The 23,738-nt window shown below is 37.9% G+C and overlaps 1 protein-coding gene across 3 annotated transcripts; it reads left to right on the plus strand.

Annotated features, from left to right (window-relative positions):
* The first annotated feature begins 278 nt into the window (after nt 1-278).
* Nucleotides 279-23,432, plus strand: LOC121657271 (COBW domain-containing protein 1-like). 3 transcript variants are annotated; one of them, XM_042012742.1, is made up of 15 exons: nt 283-532; nt 1,648-1,734; nt 2,603-2,699; nt 3,898-3,989; nt 5,059-5,118; nt 6,176-6,213; nt 9,346-9,392; nt 10,153-10,239; nt 10,999-11,043; nt 13,537-13,593; nt 18,243-18,294; nt 20,091-20,159; nt 20,260-20,325; nt 22,109-22,238; nt 22,907-23,432. In XM_042012742.1, exons 1-15 carry the CDS (start codon nt 421-423, stop codon nt 22,978-22,980), a joined length of 1,113 nt encoding a protein of 370 aa, XP_041868676.1. In that variant the 5' UTR covers nt 283-420; the 3' UTR covers nt 22,981-23,432. The 3 variants fall into 3 exon arrangements, with proteins under 3 accessions (XP_041868678.1, XP_041868677.1, XP_041868676.1); XM_042012744.1 differs by lacking the exon at nt 22,907-23,432 and having other exon boundaries at nt 279-532; nt 22,093-22,198; XM_042012743.1 differs by lacking the exon at nt 22,907-23,432 and having other exon boundaries at nt 279-532; nt 22,128-22,198.
* Nucleotides 23,433-23,738: the final 306 nt, after the last annotated feature.

The following is a 23,738-nucleotide window of genomic DNA, read 5'->3' on the forward strand; positions in this document are numbered from 1 at the left end:
AACATAAGGAAGAACTTTTTTACTGTGCAGGTGACTGAGCACTGGAACAGATTGACCAGAGAGGCTGTGGAATCTCCCCCACTGGGGATATTCAAGAACCATCTGACACAATCCTGTGCCGTGTGTTCTGGGATGTCCCTGCTTGAACAGAGAGGTTGGACCCCACAACCACTACAGTCCCCTCCAATCCACCCAGGCACGCCGTAAACCAAAATTTCCTTTATTGACACCGCCCCGGCCCGCCCCCCTGTGCTGCGCCTGCGCAGAACCCCGAGCGGGGGAGGCGCCGTTTGGGCCAGGCGTGGTGGCGCGTGACGTCACCCGGTGACGCCACTCGAGCGACACCACCCGAGCGACGTCAGGCGTGTCGTCACACGTCAGGTGGGCGCCCGTGGCGGGGTCGGGGCCGTCCGCGCTCTTATGGAGGACGAAGACTGCCCCGACCTGATCCCGATAGGCGCCGACAGCGCGGAGGAGACCGATGCCAGCTCCGGCAGGAAGATCCCCGTGACGATCATCACGGGGTACTTAGGTGAGGGGCGCGCGGCAGGGACTGCGTGCAGACAGGGAAGGCCCAGGCCAGCGGGCGGGCTGCCGTGGGGCCAGGGCTGCCGTGGGGCCAGGGCTGCAGGGGCGGCCCGCTCGGCGCCGGGCAGAGCAGGGGGGCCGATGGCGGCCTCCGCCCCGGGGGCCGGCGGAGCTGCGCGGAGTCCTCCGGCCGGTCCAGGTGGATTTGCAGGACCACTCTGAGCAGCAGCGTAAGCTCCCGTTTCTCCTTTTATCTTTCAGTTTTCAGGGGCCGCTTCGTTCAGGTCACGATTGACGAACGGCTTTTGGCCACTTAATGTCGGAATAGTGCAACATATTTGGCTCAGTTAAATGCAGACTGCATTGCAGTCTGAAAAACGTGAGGTTCGGCGTCTTTCCCGTACCTCTCGACCAGTATAGTTACTGTGTTCTACACACAGTTATGGACAGTAAGGAGCTGGTTAAATTTAGGATCGCCGTCACTGTTCTGAAAGTTGTAACTTCGTGCTGCATCACACTGTTTCAGAAAAAAACAATGAAGGACAAGTAAGGAAGGTTCCCTAGTTGTAGTGATCACCTGGTTTGGACTAGATGATTTCCAGAGATCCCTTCCACCCTTGAGAATTCTGTGATCTTGTGCTGCTTCTAAGGGAGTATCGCAGAGATTGTGAACACCTTTATTAACAATGTCCCGTTTAAAGGCAGTTATTAGCACCTCCGTGGCTACTGGTGACAGAACTGGTCAGAAAGGGCAGTGAGAGGGAGAAGATTAAGTGTGCCTTTTGTTAAGAGAAGCATGCAAGTCAGTTTTCTAGGAAAAGACTGCCCAGCTAGTAAGGAACTTTTAAGTTTATCGAGTACTGACACTTAATGAATGAAAAAACTGTGAGTCATTAAAGACTGACATTTAATGTCCTGATAGTTCCATGGGGTCAAATGTCTCTACAAATTAATTTCTACATCATTAGAATAGAATGTAGGATATTAGAATGAAAACTGATATTTAGAAGAGATTTGCTTGAAGTGCGCATGTGCATGCATAACAGTATTTTGTTTTTATTTGAAAATTTAAGTGGTTTTTTTAATATTATTTTAATAGAAATATGGTCTGTCTTCTAGGAGCTGGAAAAACAACTCTTCTAAATTACATACTGACAGAACAGCATAATAAAAGAATAGCAGTTATTCTGAATGAATTCGGAGAAGGTATGTAAGTGTGCAGAAACCTTTCTTTTTGCCACATAATGACAAGTACCTAAAACTGCTGGAAACCAACACTATTGTCACTTTAAATCCATTACTGAAATTATTGACATACCTTGGAGTCTTCAGAAGGGCAGAAAGACTTTTTGCTGGTTTTCATAAAATAGTGATATGCATTAATCTGTTTTGCACATAAATTTAGGCCCTCAGAGTGAAGTAAATTAATATATCACCCTGTTGGAAGGGCTATACTTCAATTTGTCCTACTCATTTCAAGCAAATGGAAATGAAAATAATGTGTTGGTAGATAGTATTTTCCTTTATTTCCTTTCCCCTCAGCCATTTACAGATGACAAATTACCCTAGACCAAGAAAATGGGGAGATGTGTGCTTGATGACTATGGTTCTTCGAACTCTTTGCTTTCAGGATTTTTAATTGCTCTAGCTGTAATTTCATATCTGTACCACAGTCAGAAGCTTACATTGCTTACAGTTTGCACTGTGTTTGTGGGGGGGGGTTTGTGTGTTTGTTTTCATCAACAAAGATGTATGTCACTTTTCTGGTCATGGAGCCTAAAATGAAATATACAGACAGAGCCTTTATTTGGTATGGAGGCACAGGCTGGCATCCCTTTCTTTTAGACAAAGTTTGTGGCACTTGTGATGTACCATCATCCTGTGGGGTTTGATCTTTGTAGAATGAGCTTTGTCTTGGCTTTTAAATTTCTCATTAAATGGAAAATACAAATTTCTTAAGAACATGTCAGAAACATGGTCTCAGGAGAAAAGAGCATAATCCACGTATCTCTGTCTTACAGGCATTGTCATGCAAGATTATGGAATAAAAATATAGCACTATTTGTATTTTCAGGAAGTGCTTTGGAGAAATCTCTGGCAATCAGTCAAGGGGGAGAGCTCTATGAAGAATGGCTGGAACTCAGAAATGGCTGCTTGTGCTGTTCAGTAAAGTAAGGAAGGACTATTGTACAAGTTCTTACAGTGGATATTGTGGGGAATTGAGGAAGGGAGAAGACATCCAGGATTTGATTCCTGAAACTGATGGTAGAATTGATTGAGACTTCTTTTGTCAGATGAAACCAGGATTGGAATTCAGGAGGTAGAAATTTATTTCCTATTGCTGCCTTACAGGATTTGGACTTGGTGTCTTTCAGAAGAGTAATCTAAATACCAACTTATACACCGCTGGGGTATTGTAGAGTAGGGAGCTGTCCCTCTTTTGTTAGTATTATATGCTTCCGTGTAGAGAGCTGAAGATTCAGGTAGGCTGGGACTAGGACTCGGGTTTCCCAGTTTCCTCATTAAATACTTACTCTGCTGCTTTCTTTGTACATTCCTTACTACTTCAATATTGCATACATCAGAAAGGGAAAATGGAAAACCTTTTTTGACCTAATGAAACAATATCCAAAACTGTAAACTGATGGTCATGTTAAAAAGCAAGAGAGTATTTGCTTCTTTGACATGTTTTTTACCCTGTTTGTTTGAATGCTGGATTGTTTGTGCTAAGTTTGTAAATAAAGGTCATGGCCTGTGCGTCCTGAAAATTTGGGAGAACTGGTCTTATGCCTTAAATAGTAATAGGTGGTAAGTGGAAAACAGAAGATCCTATTGCATTCTGTTGTTCTGGGGTGTAAGGAATGCTGTCTTGCTGCTATGTTTTACATACATTGGTTTCTTATATAAATGCTATACATCTGCTTCAGGCTGACATCAGCTCTAATTTAAGTAAATGGCACATGTTGATCTTGTTGTAGGTGAGGTAGAAAGGCAGGGCAACATGGTTCACTTCTACCTCACCCCTTCTTTCTGTAATTTCAGCTGCCAAACCAAATAGTTACATATCTACACGGCCCTACTGTCCTTTACAGTTCAGTGTTTGAAAACGAATCTTTGTTTAATTCACCTGGTGGGATTAGGCAAATAGCTATTTCCAGACTAAAATGGAGCAGCAAACTAAAATTTGCCTAACATTAGACCAGCAACATGATAACTGAATTTTCATTGTAGACTGTAAATCTGCGACTGTCCTGACTCAGAGGTTTTGCTTTGATGATACTGACACTGTGTTCTGCATCAGAAGATACATTTAAATATATGCTTTAGCATGTTTTCTCTGTTCTCAGGTTTAATTGTTTCTTCTTACAGGGACAGTGGTGTGAAAGCAATTGAGAACCTGATGCAAAGGAGAGGAAAATTTGACTATATATTGTTAGAAACAACTGGTTTGGCAGATCCAGGTAGTTCACATTACAATTTTCATAACCATGATAATTATTCTGTTTTTACGAAGTGCTTATTTGCTCACCAGTTAGTTCCGTTTGACAGTTGTAATATAAAGTGGTGAGTTGTCAGGCACCTATGCTTTGATTGTTGTAGAGACTCCAATGAATTGGTTAAGGTGCAAATATGAAGTTGTGGATGGATTGTTTGGTTGATCTTGCTCTAAATTGAATCTAAAGCTTAGCAGAAATCCAGCTAAAATATATTACTACCAAGAGAAGACACTAGGCTTAGCAAAGAGAAGGATACTCTGAAACTAGTAGTTTTCAGTAAACTTTTGATGTTCTACATTCCTCCTTTTAAAGTCTAAATTGTTAGCATCTGATGTATGATACACTGGTTGTGATAGGCTTTATATTTTGTGAAGTGCTAAAATACATTGTGAAACAGAGTAATACATTCTTCTTAAAGAGCAATAATAGATTTTAGAAAATCCTTCTGTGCTCTTTAGTAATACTTATTATAAAAAGGTGTTTAAACTTGAGCTCATGTTAGGAATAACTATCTAAAACAATTTTCTCTAAAACATCTGCATTAAAAGTGTGTTGTAGATGGAGAGGAAGGGAAATTCTCATCACAAATTCAATTATTTCCCCTTCAGGAGACTGGTGCTTCCCAGCTCAAAGCTAAATAGTTGTCATTATAAAGTAATTTTCTTCAAAAGACAGGACATTGATTTGGCTTGTGTTACACACAAATTCTGCTTGAGTCAAATTGGAAAACTATTAAGCTTTTTGGAAAAAAAGTCAATAGATAACAGAAAACGATTTCATATTGTGGCCCTTGCTGTATCTTGCATGAGTAAGCACTGTGAACAACTGACAAAAAGGTATTTGGGTTTGATACAGAGTGGTGTTTGAAAGACTGCATCTGATCACTTCAGGTGGACAGTGGTAGGTGTTGGAATGACTTTAATTACTGATCTTACTAGCACTGCAAATACAGTTTTTCTATGAAATACCTGAATGTTGGTAGTTTATTGGAAAAATCTCAGTTTTGCAACTGTATATATACTGCACTTCTTAGGAGCTGTGGCCTCCATGTTCTGGGTGGATTCTGAGCTGGGAAGTGACATCTATCTTGATGGTAAGAAATGCAAGCTTGTTTTCCTGTGTATTGGCATTTCATATCTGGATTTAGAGTAATGTATTCTTGGTGTTTAAGGCGAGGTTTCAGAAAGTGTTCGAAGGGAATGAACTTGGTTTTCACATTGCCATATTTGGTCACAGAGGTATCCTTGCTTATTCTGATGCTTTTTTATCTATCTACTTGGTGAGATGTTTCATCTTGCTAAATGCAACAAAAGTTGGTAATGTTTTTCTAAGGGATCAGATATGGACAGATCTTGATTGTGTTGTAAGGGGGGGACAATTCTTATTAGCTAGATGTTATAGAACCTTATTTAGAAGTAATATTACAGCACACTTCTTTTCTCTTTCTTCCTTCCCCCCTTCTCCTGCAATGCAGTGTTTCCTAAAGGGTTTCTTATTTTTCTGAACTTGTAACGTATCGACACCTGAATGCGTCTGCCTTTTGCCTATTGTACTTGTTGGCTCTAATATTTGCTGTGTTCCAATAAAAACCTGAGAGTAGTGAAAGATAAATCATCATTATATGCAGATGAGCATATAAAGATATGATATAAAGAACAATTTTTTAATATAGGAAAAAAGTAACTGTGGCTTAAAAAAAATGCCCTACTAACATTTTGGTCTGTCTGTGAAATAGCCATCTAGCCAAGGAAGGAAACATTAAGTTCAATAAGAAAGAGCTTCCTGAGTTTCTTCCAGAGACTTGCAAATTCCTGGTCATTTACAATAAGAACAATTGCATACATCAGTTAGTCCCTTAATTTGTTTCAATATTCTGTAAAAGCATACCTCAGCTAATTTGCTGTTGTGGAAGATGAGGCATCTACCTTCTAATTTATCTCACCTGGTTCTGTAGACATTTTACTACCACAGGTATGATGATGAATAAAAGAATATGTAGGTAACATGTGCAGATACTTCCAATGCTTTCAGTTTATTACAACTAGTTGTATATGTGCTGATATTGTTACCTTTGTACAGGAGGTTTGCAAGTTATTAAACTGCCAGCTGCTTTCAGCACATTTCTATTCAATTTTAATATTTTGTTTTAGGTATTGTGTCTGTTGTTGATGCAAAGCATGGATTGAACGTAAGTTACTGGATTTGTTACATGGTTTAAAACTGCAGCATTAGAACAGCTATTGCAATAATGTTCATGTGGGTTAATTAATTTTTACAATAGCTGTAATTCTGACATTGAATGAGGATGTATTTCGTCATTACTATGTTTTGAGTGGGAACAAGGAGTACTGATATTTGCAGGAATTCAGATTCTTACAGACACAGCAACATGTCTGACAAGAGTTGTCAGCTTGCTAAGTGCTTGGTTCCTTCTAGTTCTATATCACTTCACTCAGGAATCTTGCTTTTATTCCAAGCAGGCATTTGGAGAAATTGGTCACTGGTCTGTGTTACTTGAAGGAGAGGACTAAGAACAGTGTAGTAACAATTGAGTTAGGGCTCAGACTGGGAAGGGTGCTAATGTAATGGCAGCTGTGGTGGAGAGGAATGAGAGCACAGGTGTCCTGATACTGCTTCACATAAAAATGTTATATGGAAGCAGACAAAACCAGCAGGTAATAAGAGTAATCTGTATATAAAGTATAATGTAAGAACAGACATACAGAACAGTGAGCTCGGGTCAGCAAAAATACTGATTAAATCAAATACTTCAGTTGTTTGGTTTTTTTTTTTAATAGGTTGGTGTAAATATAATTATTTACAGCTTAGTAACTTAGAAGGTTACTGCTTTGATTGGGTATTGATTTTGCAGGATTCAAAAAAAAGTGACCATAAGAAAAAATGCCTTCATCATATAAAAATTACATGCTGTGGAAGTGTTTTTAGTATTTCTGCATTTACAATGGCTGCAAATGGTTCAGAAAACTGAAGAATAATGGTTTAAAAATAAGAGAGTGATTCTTCCTGGTTTTTTGTTTGGGTTACTTGAGTTTCTCCTTTCATTTGTGCTGATCTCATAGCTGTGTTACCAAAAGGGTAGCAGTCCTGTCTTCTCATCAATTTGTATTGCACTGGGACAGAACAACTCTAACCTCATAGCGAGCCAGTTTGGCAAGTTACATTCACTGTGTTCTGCAAGGATGTTTGTGGAGAAGTTGGTAGAAGAGTGAGGGGGAGGGTTGACTGGCCCTTTTAAGCAGGAGCCATCTTCTAAATCAGCTCAACTAGCACAAGAAATCATACCATGTTTTTGGTCAACCCCTTTTCAGATGGGTTCCCTCTTACTCATTCAGATGTGTTTTATTGCTTGAAAAAATGTTGTTCTGTTTATCTTTTTCTTTATGCAGTGCTGAATTATTGTCTTTAAGTCAAATATAATTGTGTTCCACACAGCAGCACTAAATTATTACTGTTTGAAAATTAGTTTTTTAAATATTTAAACTTTCAAGTAGTATAACAGAAACAACTCAAAAATGCTTTGAAATATTCACATTTTCTATCTACTATTACCCTTGACAGCTCGATGAAAACGAACATTATCTAATCAGTAAACCTGTAAAACACTGACTTCTACTCAGAATAGTAGGAACTTCAGACTTTCTCAGTTGTGTACTAGGTAAACAACTTTTTCCTTGTATGAAAGGACTTGCTAACTTGTTCAGTTCCTCTAGTTGCAAAGCTTGACCTCAACAACTGCTTGTTATTCAAAGAATTTTGAAAGCATGGTAATGACATTGAAATAATAGGCAGCAATTTAAGTATGTCATGCTTCAAAGAACTAACCCATCACAAGAAAAGCTGACAAACATCCCCTTGGCCAGTCAGCTAAATTGAAACTGAAGTGGTAATTAATACCATGGGTTATCACTCTAATGGGTTTGTCACACAGCTGTCTGAAATACTAAGTTTTTTAATCGAGGGCAAACAATTGGACAGGTGAAGTTGCAGTCCTCAACTTCCAGGACTTGACATCTAGACTACTAACATTTGTTCTCTTCAGGGCGACAAACCTAAAATTAATTGAATGGAATCAATACACAGAGGATTACAAAGAAAAGGTCAGAGGAGAGGTTCCTGACAGTCATCTTGTTGTTATGCTCCACTTAGGTTGTGCACAATCAGGAAATAATTTTGTTTGTTTTAAACATGAGAGACCGACTATATGCAATAACCTATTTTTGTTTTTCAAGTAAAATACTGTTAGATGCCTGATAATTCCAGTAAGGAAAAATAAGTTTTCTAGGTTTTTTAAAATCTATGTATTTCCCGTGACAATTGCTTCCAGTTTTAATTTGATATTTCTGTAACTTGAACCCCAAATTTTAAAGTAATATTCCTGATGTGTTTAGAGCTGATGAAGGAATGCACAGGACTCTAATCTTCCCCGAGATTTAAGCATAAGTGGCAAGTTCTTACTAATATTACAGCACCAGTTTGAAGTTTTACTTCCTCCAGATGCCTGTGATGTTCATCTCCTTCAGATTACTGCCTCCATGGCAGAGTGGGCAGAAAATAACTTGTAGCTAGACCTTTGCTGCTTCAGTGTCGTCTGTTGCTGTGCCTAAATTAAATAAGGCTTTGTGTTGCTAAACTTTATGTTGCTGCTTGAGATACAGGTATTTTTTCCCTTTTACTAATTCTTCTGTGAAGACATTAGCTTGGGCAGACAAGTGGAGATGATACTGAGACTCCTGCAGCTTCTGATCTTGGACAAACTTGCCAAAGAGCAGTGGTTTATTCATACAAACCTGGAAAAAGTTACCAGTTTTTACTATCAAAGTACAGTTTGTCTTCTACAGTCCTTCAAAGAAGAAGAGTGTGAAGTTACGTATATGAAATGCTGTATTGTAAGCCTAGCCTGGGTTTTAACATGGTTGAGTTCAAACTCATTTGTAAAATTACTGAACCTTCATTTTCTTCCAGATATATTTTTTCATTGTTGTTGTATGTCATGGTGACTTTTTTACTTCATTGTAAAGCTGAAAAGCAATTTAAATAAATACTATAAAGTTTTCCAACTTTTTAGTATTCTAATAATAAAATTAATTAGAAGAGTTTGCATTAAGGTAGTTACAATATCTGTAATGGTGAATGTATAAATGTACTTCTTCACCATAATTTAACAGAAAGATTCTAAATGCCATCTTCCTCAATACTTTGTTGAAAAACAGACCTCAGCTGATTTGGGTTTGACTTTCTTTAATTGCAAATGAATTTAAATTTAATTTGAATTTGATTAATTATTTTAATTTTTGTTTAGCACTTGACAGAGGTGAAACCAGAAGGCCTTATCAATGAAGCATCTCGGTATGGATGTAGAAATTAATTTATATATCACAGTTAGGAATTGCACTGTGTAGAAATTCGTTGGAGATGGATTCTTTTTCTTTTATAGAGCTTTTTTCTCCTGCTTTGCTTAAACCAAGATAGATTGGTGTAATGAGGTAAAATACAGAAAAGTAACTTCATGCTCCATTTGATCTCTCTGCCAAGATCTGACTCTTCTATTGTAATAGTGGTGGGATTTTATTTAATTGAATGGGAAGCACCTGTGTTGGGGGGAATTAAAAGTTTCATGTTGGGATCTATCATGCTTGAAGTAGAACTGGAGATAGAGGAACACTTTTTACTGGATTTGTTGCCACAATAATTAAGGGTAATTGTAACAATTGAAGTCTTCATAAAGCAAAGAGACTTCAAATAATTGCATTCCAAGGACTACATGGAAGACAAATAGGAATTTGTGAAGTTGTTAAATCGCTAAGCACTTTGATTTAGATGACATAAAAAACCCCACCAAACAAACAAACAAACAAAACCAACCCTGAAACAAAAGAATCTAGCAAGCCTTGGTTTAGTCTCTTAGGGCACAGAAGAACACATTGAGGAGAAGCCAGTAGTACTTTAATCATTTTCCATGATGTTCTGGTTTGATTAATGCTTGCCCTTCTGTACTAACAAGGTTGATACTATCTTCTGGGGCTGTAGGAGAGATGATGTTTCTGCCTTACAGATAAAGTATTTGTTCGTGTTGTCTTTTTCTCTTTTTTTTTTTCTGCATACATAGGCAGGTTGCATTAGCTGATCTTGTAATCATCAATAAAACAGATTTGGTTTCAGAGGAAGAATTGAATAAAGTCAGAACATCTGTGAGGTATGAAACTTTTGGCATAACTGTAACACTGTACTGCCTCAAAAATTAATTTAAACATAGTTACTTCTTCCCTGTTCTTAGAATAGAAATTATATTTCATTATTAGATTGAGACAAATTGATACGCTTATAAGGGAAAAGAGACTGCCTCTTTCTAAAGGTATTCCTGTGTGCTTACACAACCTTCACATTTTGCCTATCTAGGTAGGATTTGATGTTATGTACTAAGTACAGGCCTTTGTCTTAAGTGTTCATGTTTTTCCATTTCTGAGCAGCTGTTGCCATTTTTCAGAATTAGCAGAAGTGGAAAAAAAATCTACTGGTAAATATGAGTCCAGTAGCAAATGCAGAGATATATGGAGGAAGTCCCAATTGGGAGCAGAAGAACCTGGTCTGAATCAGATTAGTGATGACTCTTTCTATCAATACCATGATAAGCCAAATTAAACACAAAAATTTTTAAATACTTTACAACTGTATTAGTTGAAAATTATATGAAAATAAAAATGCTTAGATGCAGCAGAGTGTATTGGTAAGAGCTTTGGATAGGAAAATGATGTTCTCCCTGGTGATATCCTGTCAGAACTCATGAAGTTCCCCAGCTGTGGGTGGAAACCAAATATCTCAACCCAAATATCTGGTGGATATAGAAGTTGGTAACAGAGTTGGGCTATTTCACATGATGCTGTTCGTGTTTAATGTATTCAAACAATATATCACAGTTGTATTTTCATCTAAAAATTTTTCTGTTTTATTTTAGGTCAATAAATGGACTTGTTAAAATTCTAGAGACACAAAGATCAAGGTATTAAATGGCCACTATTACTAGGTACTAGATCCTGCTTCTTTTGTGACAGTTTAAAGTGTTCTTTTAGATCAGCTTGATTAAAGGAAAACTATTGAATTTGAAATATTTAATCCAAAATTTATTTTATTAATAAGCATCTGGAATTTTTTTTTGAGGAAGTAAAAATGTTTTTTTAATTTATATTTTTCATTGTTAGTGCTCATATCACAGAATCCCAGAATGAGTCAAGGTTGAATGAGAGCACAGTAGGTCATCTGGTCCAGCCTTCTTGCCAAGCAGGGTCATCCTAGAGCACATGGCACAGGATTGTGTCCAGATGGTTCTAGAATATCCCTGATGAGGGAGACTCCACAGCCTCTCTGGTCAATTTGTTCCAGTGCCTGGTCACCCACACAGTAAAGAAGTTCTTGCTCATGTCCAGGTGGAATTTCCTGTGTGTCAGTTTCTGCCCATTGCCTCTTGTCCTGTTGCCTGGCAGCGCTGAGCAGAGCCTGGCTCCACCCTCTGACACCTCCCTGCAGACACCTGTATATACTGAGGAGGTTCCCTTTCAGTCATCTCTCTGAGTCTTAACAGGCCCAGCTCCCTCAGCCTTTCCTTATAAGTGAGGTGCTCCAGTCCCTTGATCATCTCTGTTGCCCTCCCCTGGACCCCTCCATGAGTTCCATATCTTGCCTGTACTGAGGAATCCAGAACTGGGCACAGCTCTCCAGGCACAGCCTCACTAGAGCTGACTAGAGGGGCAAGATCACCTTCCGTGAACTGCTGGCAGTGCTCTTGCTAATGTACCTCAGGACACTCTTGGCCACAACCAATCTTGTAAATGAAGAGCAGCTTGCAAGCCCGGGTTGGTTTTGAGCCAATAATTGGTCATGTGCACTACAGTGCTTTCCTTTTAATGTGTCACCTTAAATATTATTCTCATAATTGCTGCTGCAAATAAGTTGTTACTACAAAATGACTTTGAAAGCAGGGGAAGGAAGTTATAAGAATGAGAAAAATCATTGCACTGTTTTTGCTATTTTTAATTGAAATTCTGACTCGAGTTTCTTTTTTAATAAGGACTTAAGTGGATATTGTATTCCCAGGAGCATTAGGAGAGCAGTGTATCTTCCAGACTGCAAGGACTGATTTGTGCACTTTTACATCAATTAGTGGATTCTTGTGGTAAATGTTCCTAAAATACAGGGTTTTGATTTAAGCAAATTTAAAGGGAAGATAATAGTCATAACCTTAATGGAGTATACTTGGCTTTTTAAAGTTATTGTCAAATGTAGTTGGAAATAGTAGAGAAAAACACTTGCTGCTGTTGGGTCATCAGACAGGACTAATTTTGAAGAAGATATTAAACTACATGCTTTGTGTTTTAAATGTCCTTTAGTGGGAGATCCAATATGTGATCTCTTCACAGTACTCTATGTCTGATGTCAGCTAGTGCTATGTTTTGGGTGTGAGATAGCGTGAACTTCAGATTCAGTCCTTGATGACAATTCTTATTTACTTGTAAATATTCTTTTGCAAATGTCACATAAGGTCTCTTCCATTATTAAACATTCCAAAAGTGAAATAAGCACAAAATTAATTTATTAGAATGTTATTTATGACACACCCTTTTTAAGGGGGGTTTGTCCCGCAAAAGCCCACACTTAAAAGGGAGGGTTTCTGTGTGATTTTGTAGAACACTGCTGAGAAAAACTAGCACTGAGGTGGTCGTGAATTTTACACAGGAATTGTTTGTATATTACATTATAAATCTTTCATCTTAGAAACTGCTTGGTACAACTACTGTTGAATGTAAAAGTTTAATAATTCTGGTTGTATTCCAGAGGTGGTTTTTTTTTTTACCTCTCATGTTCTTTTTATTTAGTCACATCATTAACTGCATCTGAAAAGCTATCAGTTGCTATTAGCATTGAAATCTATAGTCTGTATTGCTTTGTAAAGAAAAAATTCTTATGCAAGTTTGTAGGTAGCCATTCTTGTGAGCAGGTATTATCAGTACTGCCTATTCTGTGTAACACTTTTCATTTGTCTGTTTCAAATCATAGAGTTTAAATTCCTCGTAGTTGTGCTTGCTTCATAAAGTTATTTCAGTTTCGTTTGCTAACAGTGTGTCAGTATAAGCTACATATATTCCAGGGGTTTGTGTCTGTCTTGAGAGGCTCAAGGTTCCTTTTCTCATTTAGGGAAAATCATTTATTATTCAGGCATCCAGTATAAGGGATTTTATCATCTTTTTTGGAAATACCTTGTATTTTACTGTATTTTTAAAAAAAATTTTTTTTCTGTTCTTACATATTACTGTGGAAATAAACACAGCATTTCCTTGTAGAAGACAGTACCAACCACTGATATCCAAAAATAAGGATAAGTGTTAATGGCATTAGTGTGATAGACAGGAAAAGAAACATAAGCTTCAGTGAACATCTTTAAAACATGATATTTAAATACACCAAAAATACAAAGCTTTCTTTTTTCCCCTCTGTTTAGAGTTGATCTCTCTAATGTCTTGGACCTACATGCTTTCGACAGTTTATCTGGAGTAAGGTATGGTGATAATTTTGCTGTCTTCTATTAGAAAAAATATCTGTATATGAAACAGACACATGCAAATCCTGGCTCAAATTTGTGTTTGAGTTTCTGTTACAAATTCTAGTTTAGTCTGTTGTGTCTAGACCAGGATAGTCACATAATTGCTTTGTAAGTGGTATTACCAGTTGGAATTCTTTTCCTCTTCAAATGCCTGCAAAAACCTTTCTGATCTTACAAAGTAAATTTGACAGAGTGTGTGTGGTTGGTTGGCTTTTTTCCCCAAAATGCAAGTTTTTGTTAAATATCAGTATTGGAGTAGATTTGTATACTTCTCTGGTTCTTTTAAAGCATTTCAAAATTGTTCTTCTTTGTATCATGATGGATTGGAGGCCTCCTTAGATTTCACAGAAGAGAGTGAGGGACTGAGGTTCCACAGCAAACAGAGGCTCTACAAATTCTGATCACTGTGTTTCTCATTCCTGGGGTTTTTTGATGCCAAATGCATGCTTCAGCATCCTAGATGGGTGCAGAAGTAAAATGGGAAGGAAGGGGAAAAGGTCTTTTTGTTCATTGTGTGTGCTGAAGCTCAGCAAAGAGAGGGAGGAGTACTGGAGCAATCATAAAGGAAAGGGGGGAATATGCAGTTGAGGGCACTATCAGCTTCATTTTTCTTCCTGGATGCACACTTTTCACTTCAGATAATGGAATGGAGCCACTTTCTCATTCACAGAAGAGAGAAATTGCAGGACATGCAAATTAGTAACCTCTATTAGATAACATGTACTTGTGAGATTTGCCTCTGAACTGATAGCTGTTTTCTTTTTTTTTTTTTTTTTGCTGGCACTGGCTTTTGTCTGATCAGTAAAATACTGTAATGTTTGTTTCAAAATTGCTGTCAATGGCAGCATCAGGGAAATACCAAACTAGGCATCCAAAAGAAAGGGAGGAGGGAAGCTGATACATCCTTCAGATGCAATAGATAATTAGTAGTTCAAAAGCCAGATCCTAAATTCATGCTTAAGGATCAATTAACTGAATTGATTAATTCTGGAGCCACACAACAGGGATAAAGCAGGAAGAAGATATGAGCCAGAAAAGGACTGTTCTTTATAACAGCAAGTCACAGTTCGATCTGATTACTTGTAGTATTAGGTGGTGGTCTGCAAAGTTTACTAGGAAGTGCTGCAGTCCACAGCACTTCTGAGAAAGTCCTTAAGGAGCTGACAAAAAGTCTTTATTGCTGTCCTCAGTCTAGTCTTCTCTCCTATCTCACTCAGTTACTTTAGAGCTTCTCAATATTTGGTATTAAAACAGAGAAAACACTCTAAAATGTCAGCATTTAAAGACAAATTCTAGAAGTACCAAGAAGATTGTAGACTACTTAAATGAAGTTTATTTTATTTTGTTTTATGTTTGAACTTTGCACAGCAAAATTGCTTACCCCGTTTTTAGTTCATAGGTACAGAAAGTCCTACATAAAATATTAGTGGTGGTTTCTGTGCCATCATCTGAGCATGTGCCAGTTTGGACAAATTAGAAATATATCCTCTGAGAGAAGGCAGGCCACAAACCACCCCTCCCCCACCAGGTTCGGGAAAAAAGAAACTTTTTCTTCAATGGAAAGTGAAAGAGATAAAACCCATTTGTTTAACAAACACCCGGGAAAAGGAAAATAATGCTAAATAATAAAATCTTTCGCTGTGGAGAAAAACCTGGGAAAATGTTAGAGTCCCCCCTTTGGTTTCCCTCTTCCTTGGAGCTGGGACTTGGCCCAGGCTCAGGCCCTCTGTGCTGGGTGAAAAGTCCTCCCAATGTGTTCTGATATTGAAACAGTCCAGCAGAAAAAGGGAAAGAAATCCGAAATTCCAGAAAAAAACAAAAGTCCAACTCTCCGTCTCTCTCCGGAGAACAGAGAAGCTGAAAAACTGGCCGAAAGCTGGCTGGAAAGCAAGCTGCCTCCTCCTGCTTCCGCCGATGCTGTTAGAAGCAAGAGAAGTCCTTACCTCTGTGTCCATGAAACATGAAAACAAAACTGCGAAACTGCTTTGAAAAAGTTCTGCTCAGTTTTTCCTCCCCCCTTTCAGGCTCAGTTTAAAGTTATAGAAAGGCACAAAATTAATTTCTGGGCATGGGGCAGTGATATGGGATACAACATAAAGTCACCCCAAGACAGAGCAGAAAAATTGTTTGCATCCAGCATCACTTGAACACAACTACACACCAGTACATTAATAAATTTGTTCTTTTAACAGCAGTAAGGATTTCTGTCAGCATAGCAGACAGATACAACATCTGATTGGTGTGACTGAGTGGTAGAACCTTGTAGTCTGTATATACCCTCAAGTCACAGGAAACACATCAAGAATTCTGGATTCTGTGAAGGGCAGTATGAGAATAAGACAGGAAAACAAGGCAGATGGGAGAGGTAGGAATGTGAAATGTTACTTCTGTAGCAGACAGTGCCTTTTTTCCCCACCATAAAGGCTTCTTAAAATTTACAGTCATCAAATTAGGAGGAGGGATTTTTATGGGCAATCTTTTCTGAAGTGGCAGAGAGTTGTCATCGTAGTGACTTGTACTGCAGTATTTCTTCTCTGCGTGTTATTCATAAGACAGAGAGAAAACAGAAATAGTACAGAAGATGGTATTTGAAGAAATTTTGTGCTATCTTGATTAATCAAGACAGATGTGGATGTGAAATCTAAAGCCACAGTAAAATTACATGTTGTCACCCAAAAAGATGCTTTAAGACCCTATATATTAGTTTACGAAAGAAGTCCCCAAGTTCCTTTATCAAGTAGAGAGGATGTCTTTTAACTTAGCAGGCACACTGCACAGTAGAAATGAGCTCTACAGCTGAGAAGTGGAAGCTGGTATATAGCATTTCACTTAGTGTTACAGATTTTGTTCTCATAAGCAACGGCTTTGTACATTCCTTTCTTCTTGATTTTCAAATACTTGTAAAGTTTTTTAAAACAATCAACATCTATTAACTTAATAAATTCTAGTGATTTATTTTTTCTTGCTTGCTTTAATGATGTAGTTTGCCCTTTTTTTGCACAAAGGAGTACCAAGGGTGTTGTATTCATTGAGGTATAAATATTTTTAATGCTGAAGGTACTGCAAATCAGGACTATAATTCTCATTATGTTTTAAAAACCCTAATTTTCTAACACAAACAATTAACTATATCAAACAAATATAATTAAACATTTCTATTTTGAAATTAAAACTGTGTAGTGGTTTGGTCCAAAATACTCATTACTGTTTATCTGCTGTGAGATAAGAATTAGGAGAAATGCAAAACAGGCACCAAACTTGAAAGAATATAAAGAAGTTTATTAACAGACCTAAAAGAAGGAAAAAAAAAAATTATACCACCTTCAGAACTCTCCTCCTCCCCCCACCTTCCTCCCTTCTCCCACTGACAATGTGAAAAGACAACCCTTCAGATGTTCAGTCTGTTTACCACTTCCATAATAACCTTGTTCAGTCCATTTAGAAAGAGAAGTCTCTTCCTGCTCATGCTATGAAAACATTATCACAACGAGACAGCCGCCCACTTCCAAATATTGTTCAGTCCATTTAGGAAGAGGAGTCTCTCTGCCTGCGTGTGAGTCCCTTCCCCCGACTTGCAGCTTTTCCCGCAACTGCTTTCGAGGGTCCACTCTTGAAGTTTTTTGGGGTACAATTTTAAGGTTGAGCCGTTCAGAAACAAAAACAGAGGCCCTTCTCCTTCCCTGGGAGCAAAGGGTCTTCATCATCTTCATCGTTAGGACTATCTCTGGGAGCATCTCTAGGGACTGAGGTTTTCTCCTTTCCCGTTTGGAGCAAAAGTCCTCATCTGGTTCATCTCTCCCTGTCCAAACTTCTCATGAAATTACAGCTGCGTCAGCATCTGCCTATCTCAGCACAGGTGCTTTTGCTCACGAGTTGAACACTCCACCCCCCATATCTTCATGGAATTACAACAGGATACTCTGGTATATCATAGCTTCACAACAGAATTTCAGCTTTAAGCATCTCCTCTCTCTCTTCCCTCAGGTTTTCAGCTCTTCCCAGCAGTAAAAGGGTTACTCTCACCTCGGCCTTGCAGCTTTGCAGCTGGAATGTTGAATTTTTCTTATCGCAGTGGAGAGGGGGGAGAGCCGAGCCGCTCCGGCTGCCCACGGCAAGGCAGTGGGGGGGGGTTCCACGGCTGGAACAGGTCCATCGGCTCCAGGATGGCCGTGGCCCAGCCCGGCCTGGCCCAAGCAGGGCCTGGCCGGGCCCGCTGGCCCCCACTCGGGGCCCGCAGCCACCTGTGCCAGCGCCGGAAACGAGAGAGAGCTTGGAGGGGGAGTTTGCCTATTCTTAAATGTGGATCACAGAGGTGATCACAACTTTAAGTGGCTTAGAGAATTGTCCGTATTCAAACTGGCCAGCTGATAGGTTCTATCAGTTCCCAGAGGAAACTGTAAGCACCCCTTAGCAAGGACATCCCTTCCGGGACTATGCTTGCTAACCTATGACAAACTGAATTAACAGTTTAATCTTATTCTGAATATATAGTCTTTCTTTGATGTTTCAGTTTTGCTCTGCAATACTGGAATTTTTAAAATTTCATAATAATGACATTGTGCCCACCCTACTCAAATGCGACATTTAACTTCACTTATTTTCAGTTTGCAGAAAAAGCTTGAGCATGTAAAGACAACACATGCACATCTAGATAAGGTAATTACCAAAACTGCTGCTTTGCTGTTTTTGCAGCAACGGGGTTGTTCGATATTGCATGCTAATTCTGTTACCATTTCAGAAGGTTTCAGTAAGGGAGTAACGTATTCTAAGGTATTTGGAAGGTTACCTAGATTACACAAAAGGAATGTGCTTTGTTGTAGATAGATTCTAAATGGCTATGTTGAGCCTCACTTTCAAAAATAGCTTATAAGCTTCAAGTGCTCCAGACAGTCATGTCATTTGTTGATTCACATGGAGAGTATTAGTGAAACAAATAGGACTACTTTTTTTTAAAGTATTTGTAGAAAAAAGTCTTAAATTTGTAGGCAGTCTGTCCTGTAAGTTTTCTGTCCAAAACAAAATCTCTCTGGTTGAATTATGGGTCACAGTCCTCCTTGGGGTATCCAAACTAGGTGGGTAGGGTTCAACCATAGGCCACAAGTCCCGTGAGTGGCTGCAAAAAGTAAAAACTTCTATTTTTTCTAAGTGTCTTAGAAAAGTGTGCTTTCCTTCAGATAGTTTTGATGATTAAATTTAATTTTCAGATCAAAATATGATACATACAATGCCTGTATTTTTCTTCTTGAACTGCGTATTTTAACTGTGGAGTTGTTAGTGCTGAAAACAGGAAAAGGCAAATATAATGTAATTTTGGAACTAAAGATTAAATATAAAATCAGTTCATGCTTAGTTATAATTACGATGACAATGTTAAGTTGATAGTTTTTGTTTAATTAAAATTCTTAATAAGCTCAGTTATAGAGTCTTAATAGATCACTAAAGTAGATAAAAAAGTTAAGTAGAAGTCTTCCTGAATGTTATGAGTTATAGCATCCTTGTATTAATTCATTCTTACTATCTCTGTTTAGTTTAACACCCACATATTTAAGATGTTTGTTGAGACATTTGAGGCATAAATGAGGGCAGAACACTTCTCACAGTAGGCTGCAAGTCCTTGTTGGACGATAAAGTGTGCTTATTATCTTTGTGTAGAAGGTCAACAGAAACAAACGGCACTATGCTTGGAGCACAGTGAACTTCTGTCTGCTGTGCTTTGAAGCTGCGCAGGGTGTTAGGTCTTGGTTGTTTAGATAAGTTTACTTGGTCATTAGACAAACATTTGCTGCTTGGTGCTTCAATTTTCTTAAAGTTAGACTAGTCATCTGAAAGTAGTTGTGTGAAAGGATTACAGGAAGTAAATCTTTCTGTTCTTCTGTACCATTGAGCAGTTACAGTTACAAAAACAAGACTTATTTTGTCTTTTAAAAAATGGTTAATTTTAAACTACAGGTTTTATTTTTATATTTTCTTTTGATAATAATTGATCCTGAGCAGTAAGCTGGAGGTTGCTTTGGAACAAAACTTCAGACATTTTTATTTTCTAGATCTGTTCCTACATAGTCTGTCCATATACAGCTTTTCATATATGTTGATTATTTTTTGTTATAGAATTGTGATGAAGATCAGTATGCCAAGAAAATAGCATTCTTATCCATATTTGAAAGCTTGATCATAATAGTCTCTACAGCAAAGAATTACATGGTAGCAGCTAATGGCATTCAACTGTTCAAAGCATTGTGTATGCCCTGTAAGTGCAGACCCAAACAGAAACAAAAAGTAGAGCTTAATTTAGCAAATTAGAGCAGAACAGAAGTAGAGATTTTTTTTCTTAATTTGATGTTGTCATATATTAGCCTTTTTATGAGGCCAAGTTATAAAGAACGCTTTTTGAAATTACTGTAACAAGATGTTTATTCAGTGTGGTAATAAGAAGTGTGTCTTCTCATTTGCAGGCTATAATTACAGTAACATTTGAAGTTCCAGGAAATATAAAAGAAGAAAACTTAAATCTGTTTATTCAGGTAAGTGATACATCACTGTTAACTCAAAAAATTATTGTGGCTTTTTATAGAAACTCATCCCATGCCATTTTGTTTATGGAAACAACTTTTCTTTTCATAGAATCTTCTATGGGAGAAGGCTCTGAAAGATAAGAATGGGTGCACCATGGATATCATAAGACTGAAGGTTAGTCAGAAATTCCAAGCTTCCTTATTTTGTACTTTTCATCTTTACACCTAAAAAACTGCAGTGTGCTGTCAGTTACAGACCTATCAAAGGTGCTGCTGGATCACTCTAGCAGAGCAGATGAAGTGGAGAGTAGCAAGTTGTTGTTCCATGAATGACTCAGAAGATAGCAAGAGGAGGTAGAGGAGCAAACATTGATCCTACTTGTTTTGAATGGAGAGGGCAGATGTACAGTTCCAAACATCAGTGGCAGGGTTAAAAATCAAGACACAGTTAAATCACTTTTCATTTTCCACCTCCATTGCTTTGAAAGATATCATCCATCTCACATATCTAGTGTTCGGGTACTATAGACTGGATCCTGTAGATTGCTAGGTGTACTTAAAATTGTTACCGTAATATGCAGAAATTCAATTTGGCATCACATAGGGTTGCAATAGTAGTTCTGGTCTACAGTTAACATTTTACAGCATTTTCAGGCTGTAGTTTTAAAGATGCAGCTCATAAGTATTCATCTTCATGGACACTTCATATGTGTTTCATTTGCCTGGTTTTGAGAGGAGTAGAGGTGAAAATTCAGGATTTATTTTAATTTACCTTATATCAAGCAGCCAAATAAATGATGAAAAAATGAGAATCCAGTCAGTCATTTGGCAGGCTGTAAGAAATAAAAGAAAGTAAAGCTCTGGTTTGTTTCCTGAGAACACTTGTGCATCATATATAGCAACATAATTTTTTAAATTTTATTGGAAGGAAAGTTGTTTTCATGCTTTTTCAGCAACAAAATTAGAGTAGCCTTTTCTTCTCCTTCCTGACAAATGGAAGAAAGTAGCCACTGATGTATCTGAAGCTACCTGAAAAGCGGTAATGCCAGGCACAAGTACGTTTTTGTTGTATTGAGCATTAGAACCAAACTAATACTTTGAGATGTGAGGCCTGTGATGTGTGCTGTTCCTCAGTCACAGACAAATACACCAAAGCAAATGAACCCCAAGCAACTAATTACAGAATGGGTTTCAAAGTTTGTTGCTTTTTGTTTTTATTTTATCTGCAATCATAACCCTTTCGGCAGTAATAGTCATAGAATTCCAACTAATAGGTCAAACGGAGACTTTTTTAATGAAATATTTTTAACTCTTTTTTTCTTTAGGGAATTATAAGACATGCTTTACAGAATGTGTTCCACTAAAATATTTTAGAACATTGTACTGTGAAGTAATGAAAACTATTTTAATAGAGCTTTTGATATGTGGGTTAATGGACTCATTCTGACAGTAATCCCTTCTAATTCTGTTGCTAGTTGTTCTACTTCACAAATGTTTGTTCTTTCTCCAATATTCAGAGATTCTGTTTCAGAAAAGTATATATGCTGAGCATAAGAGCTTAATTGGAATAATCTGCAATCAGACATTCTTGTTCATTTTACATCATCTTGTTGGCAGGCAGGCTTTCATGGACTCCTATGTCAAACTCCACATATGTATTCAAAGAGGCATAGTAGATGATGACATTTAATTTTTGCTTGAGCAGGCTAGGTACTGACCAAACAAGGAGCAGAAGGTAAAGTGTAATTCTTAGTCTTTAACAAAATAAGGAGATGTGAAAATAGATGTTAATGAGTAGAAGTGATGATTGATATGATATGTTTATTTTGACTAACAAGTACATAGTTGCCAGGAATACTCTTCCCTGCTTGAACTACTTTGAAAGTTTTATTTCCCCTCTTATATATTTTATTTTTAAAGTTTTATTTATATACCCTAACAGTTATTTTTCTGATAAGGGACTGGTATCTATTCAAGGCAAATCTCATCAAGTGATAGTCCAAGGTGTCCATGAGCTCTATGACCTAGAAGAGACTTCTGTAGCCTGGAAAGAAGATGAAAAGAGAACAAACAGACTGGTCCTAATTGGTAAGAGGAAGTTACACACCTCCTTCTTGAGTTTAAGAAGCTTGTTTTTTTCACAGGCAGTCCTCTGACTTGGCCAGTGAAAAGCAATCAGGCTAACCTGGCTAGAATAAGTGCAGTGAGTATGTTCAGCATAACCCTCACTCAAAGGGTTATCCATCAAAACTTCCTGCAGTTCAAAATTGCAGCTGAGGGGAGTCTACACTATCTCTATTAGTGCCACCAAAATAAAATAAAATACTAAGTTTTCATAAATTATGTTGGCATATTTAATGTTATTTTTTAAATCTATAATTATAAATTGGGTGATGGGAGTAGTTTGAATATTGGATCAAATATTCAGTAACTGTAAGGAAGGTTATTACAGCCATTAAAATGTTTTAAATCAGTTTTGTTTCTGAAAAGCTTGCAATGCTGAGGTTCTATGTTTCTATTTTCTGTTTATTTCTATTTGCTGTGCAAAGTGTTTTATGACCAAAAATAACCTCGTTTTTCTCCTTTCCCTTACTTGAGCAGGTTGAAGTCTGTTGTTGCCTTAATTTTCATACTGCTGTTATCACTCATTGGTATAATAGACATTTTCTTAGCTGAGAAGAAGCAGGTTGCTACTCGCATGTGGTTTTCTGTACTGCTCTGTAAAATACAGTTAGATATTTTATTTCTCTTCACAGGCAGGAACTTGGACAAGGAGACCATCAAAGAAGTATTCACAGCCACTGTGAGAGGAGAACGAGGAAACAGTTGACATCAAACTATAAAAAAGATTAAATGTCTGTTTCCATCCTGCAAGGTTTTTATGATAGAAAAGACTGAATGGCATGGGCTATAGTAGTTTCTCTATCCTCTTGCAGTTTATGCAACAGTTAAACCCTGAAGTCTTCCTAAGAACTCCAGCTGACCTACTGCTTAAAGATTAGCCTTTACGGTGTAGAATCAAACAAAATTCTCTGATTTTGGATTTGGCTGAACGTATGTTAGCAAGATCACGTACCTTTGCAGAAATGCAGCTACGCAGAAGGCTGTTACGTTCTACATGAATCATTACTGTGGGGATATGGGAAACGTGTTTGAAGCCTAGTGCTTTCTCTTGCTAACTCTCATCCACTGGGAATGAAGCAATAGTGATTATTGCCAGTGATGTAATCACAGTACAAAATGTTTAGTGTTTACTATTAAACTGTCTTCCATCTCTTTCCACTTGCTTTGTGATTTTTGAATGTATGCACCCATCCCAGGTACCCCTAAACCTGTTGTATAATGAAACTAAAAATACACAGGTAGCAGAGGCGCAAGATCACTTGGAGTGTGTGCTGTAGGCATAAAAGCTGTGAATGCAGTGTCTGGTCACATAGTCAGCAGTTTGAAAGATGTAGCTGAACTCTTAGATCTCCTAGGCCAGTTCAGGATCTGGGGAACTGGACATTTCCACTGTGTTCAGGCTGCCCTGCATGATTTGTTACTGGGTTCTGTGACACTACTTTGAAAACCTACTCTGAAGCTTCT

This window comes from Corvus kubaryi, unplaced genomic scaffold (genome assembly GCF_017639235.1).
Source record: "Corvus kubaryi isolate FWS band 111438036 unplaced genomic scaffold, C.kubaryi_AGA036_p1.0 split1-37296, whole genome shotgun sequence".
NCBI classification, from domain to species: Eukaryota; Metazoa; Chordata; class Aves; order Passeriformes; family Corvidae; genus Corvus; species Corvus kubaryi.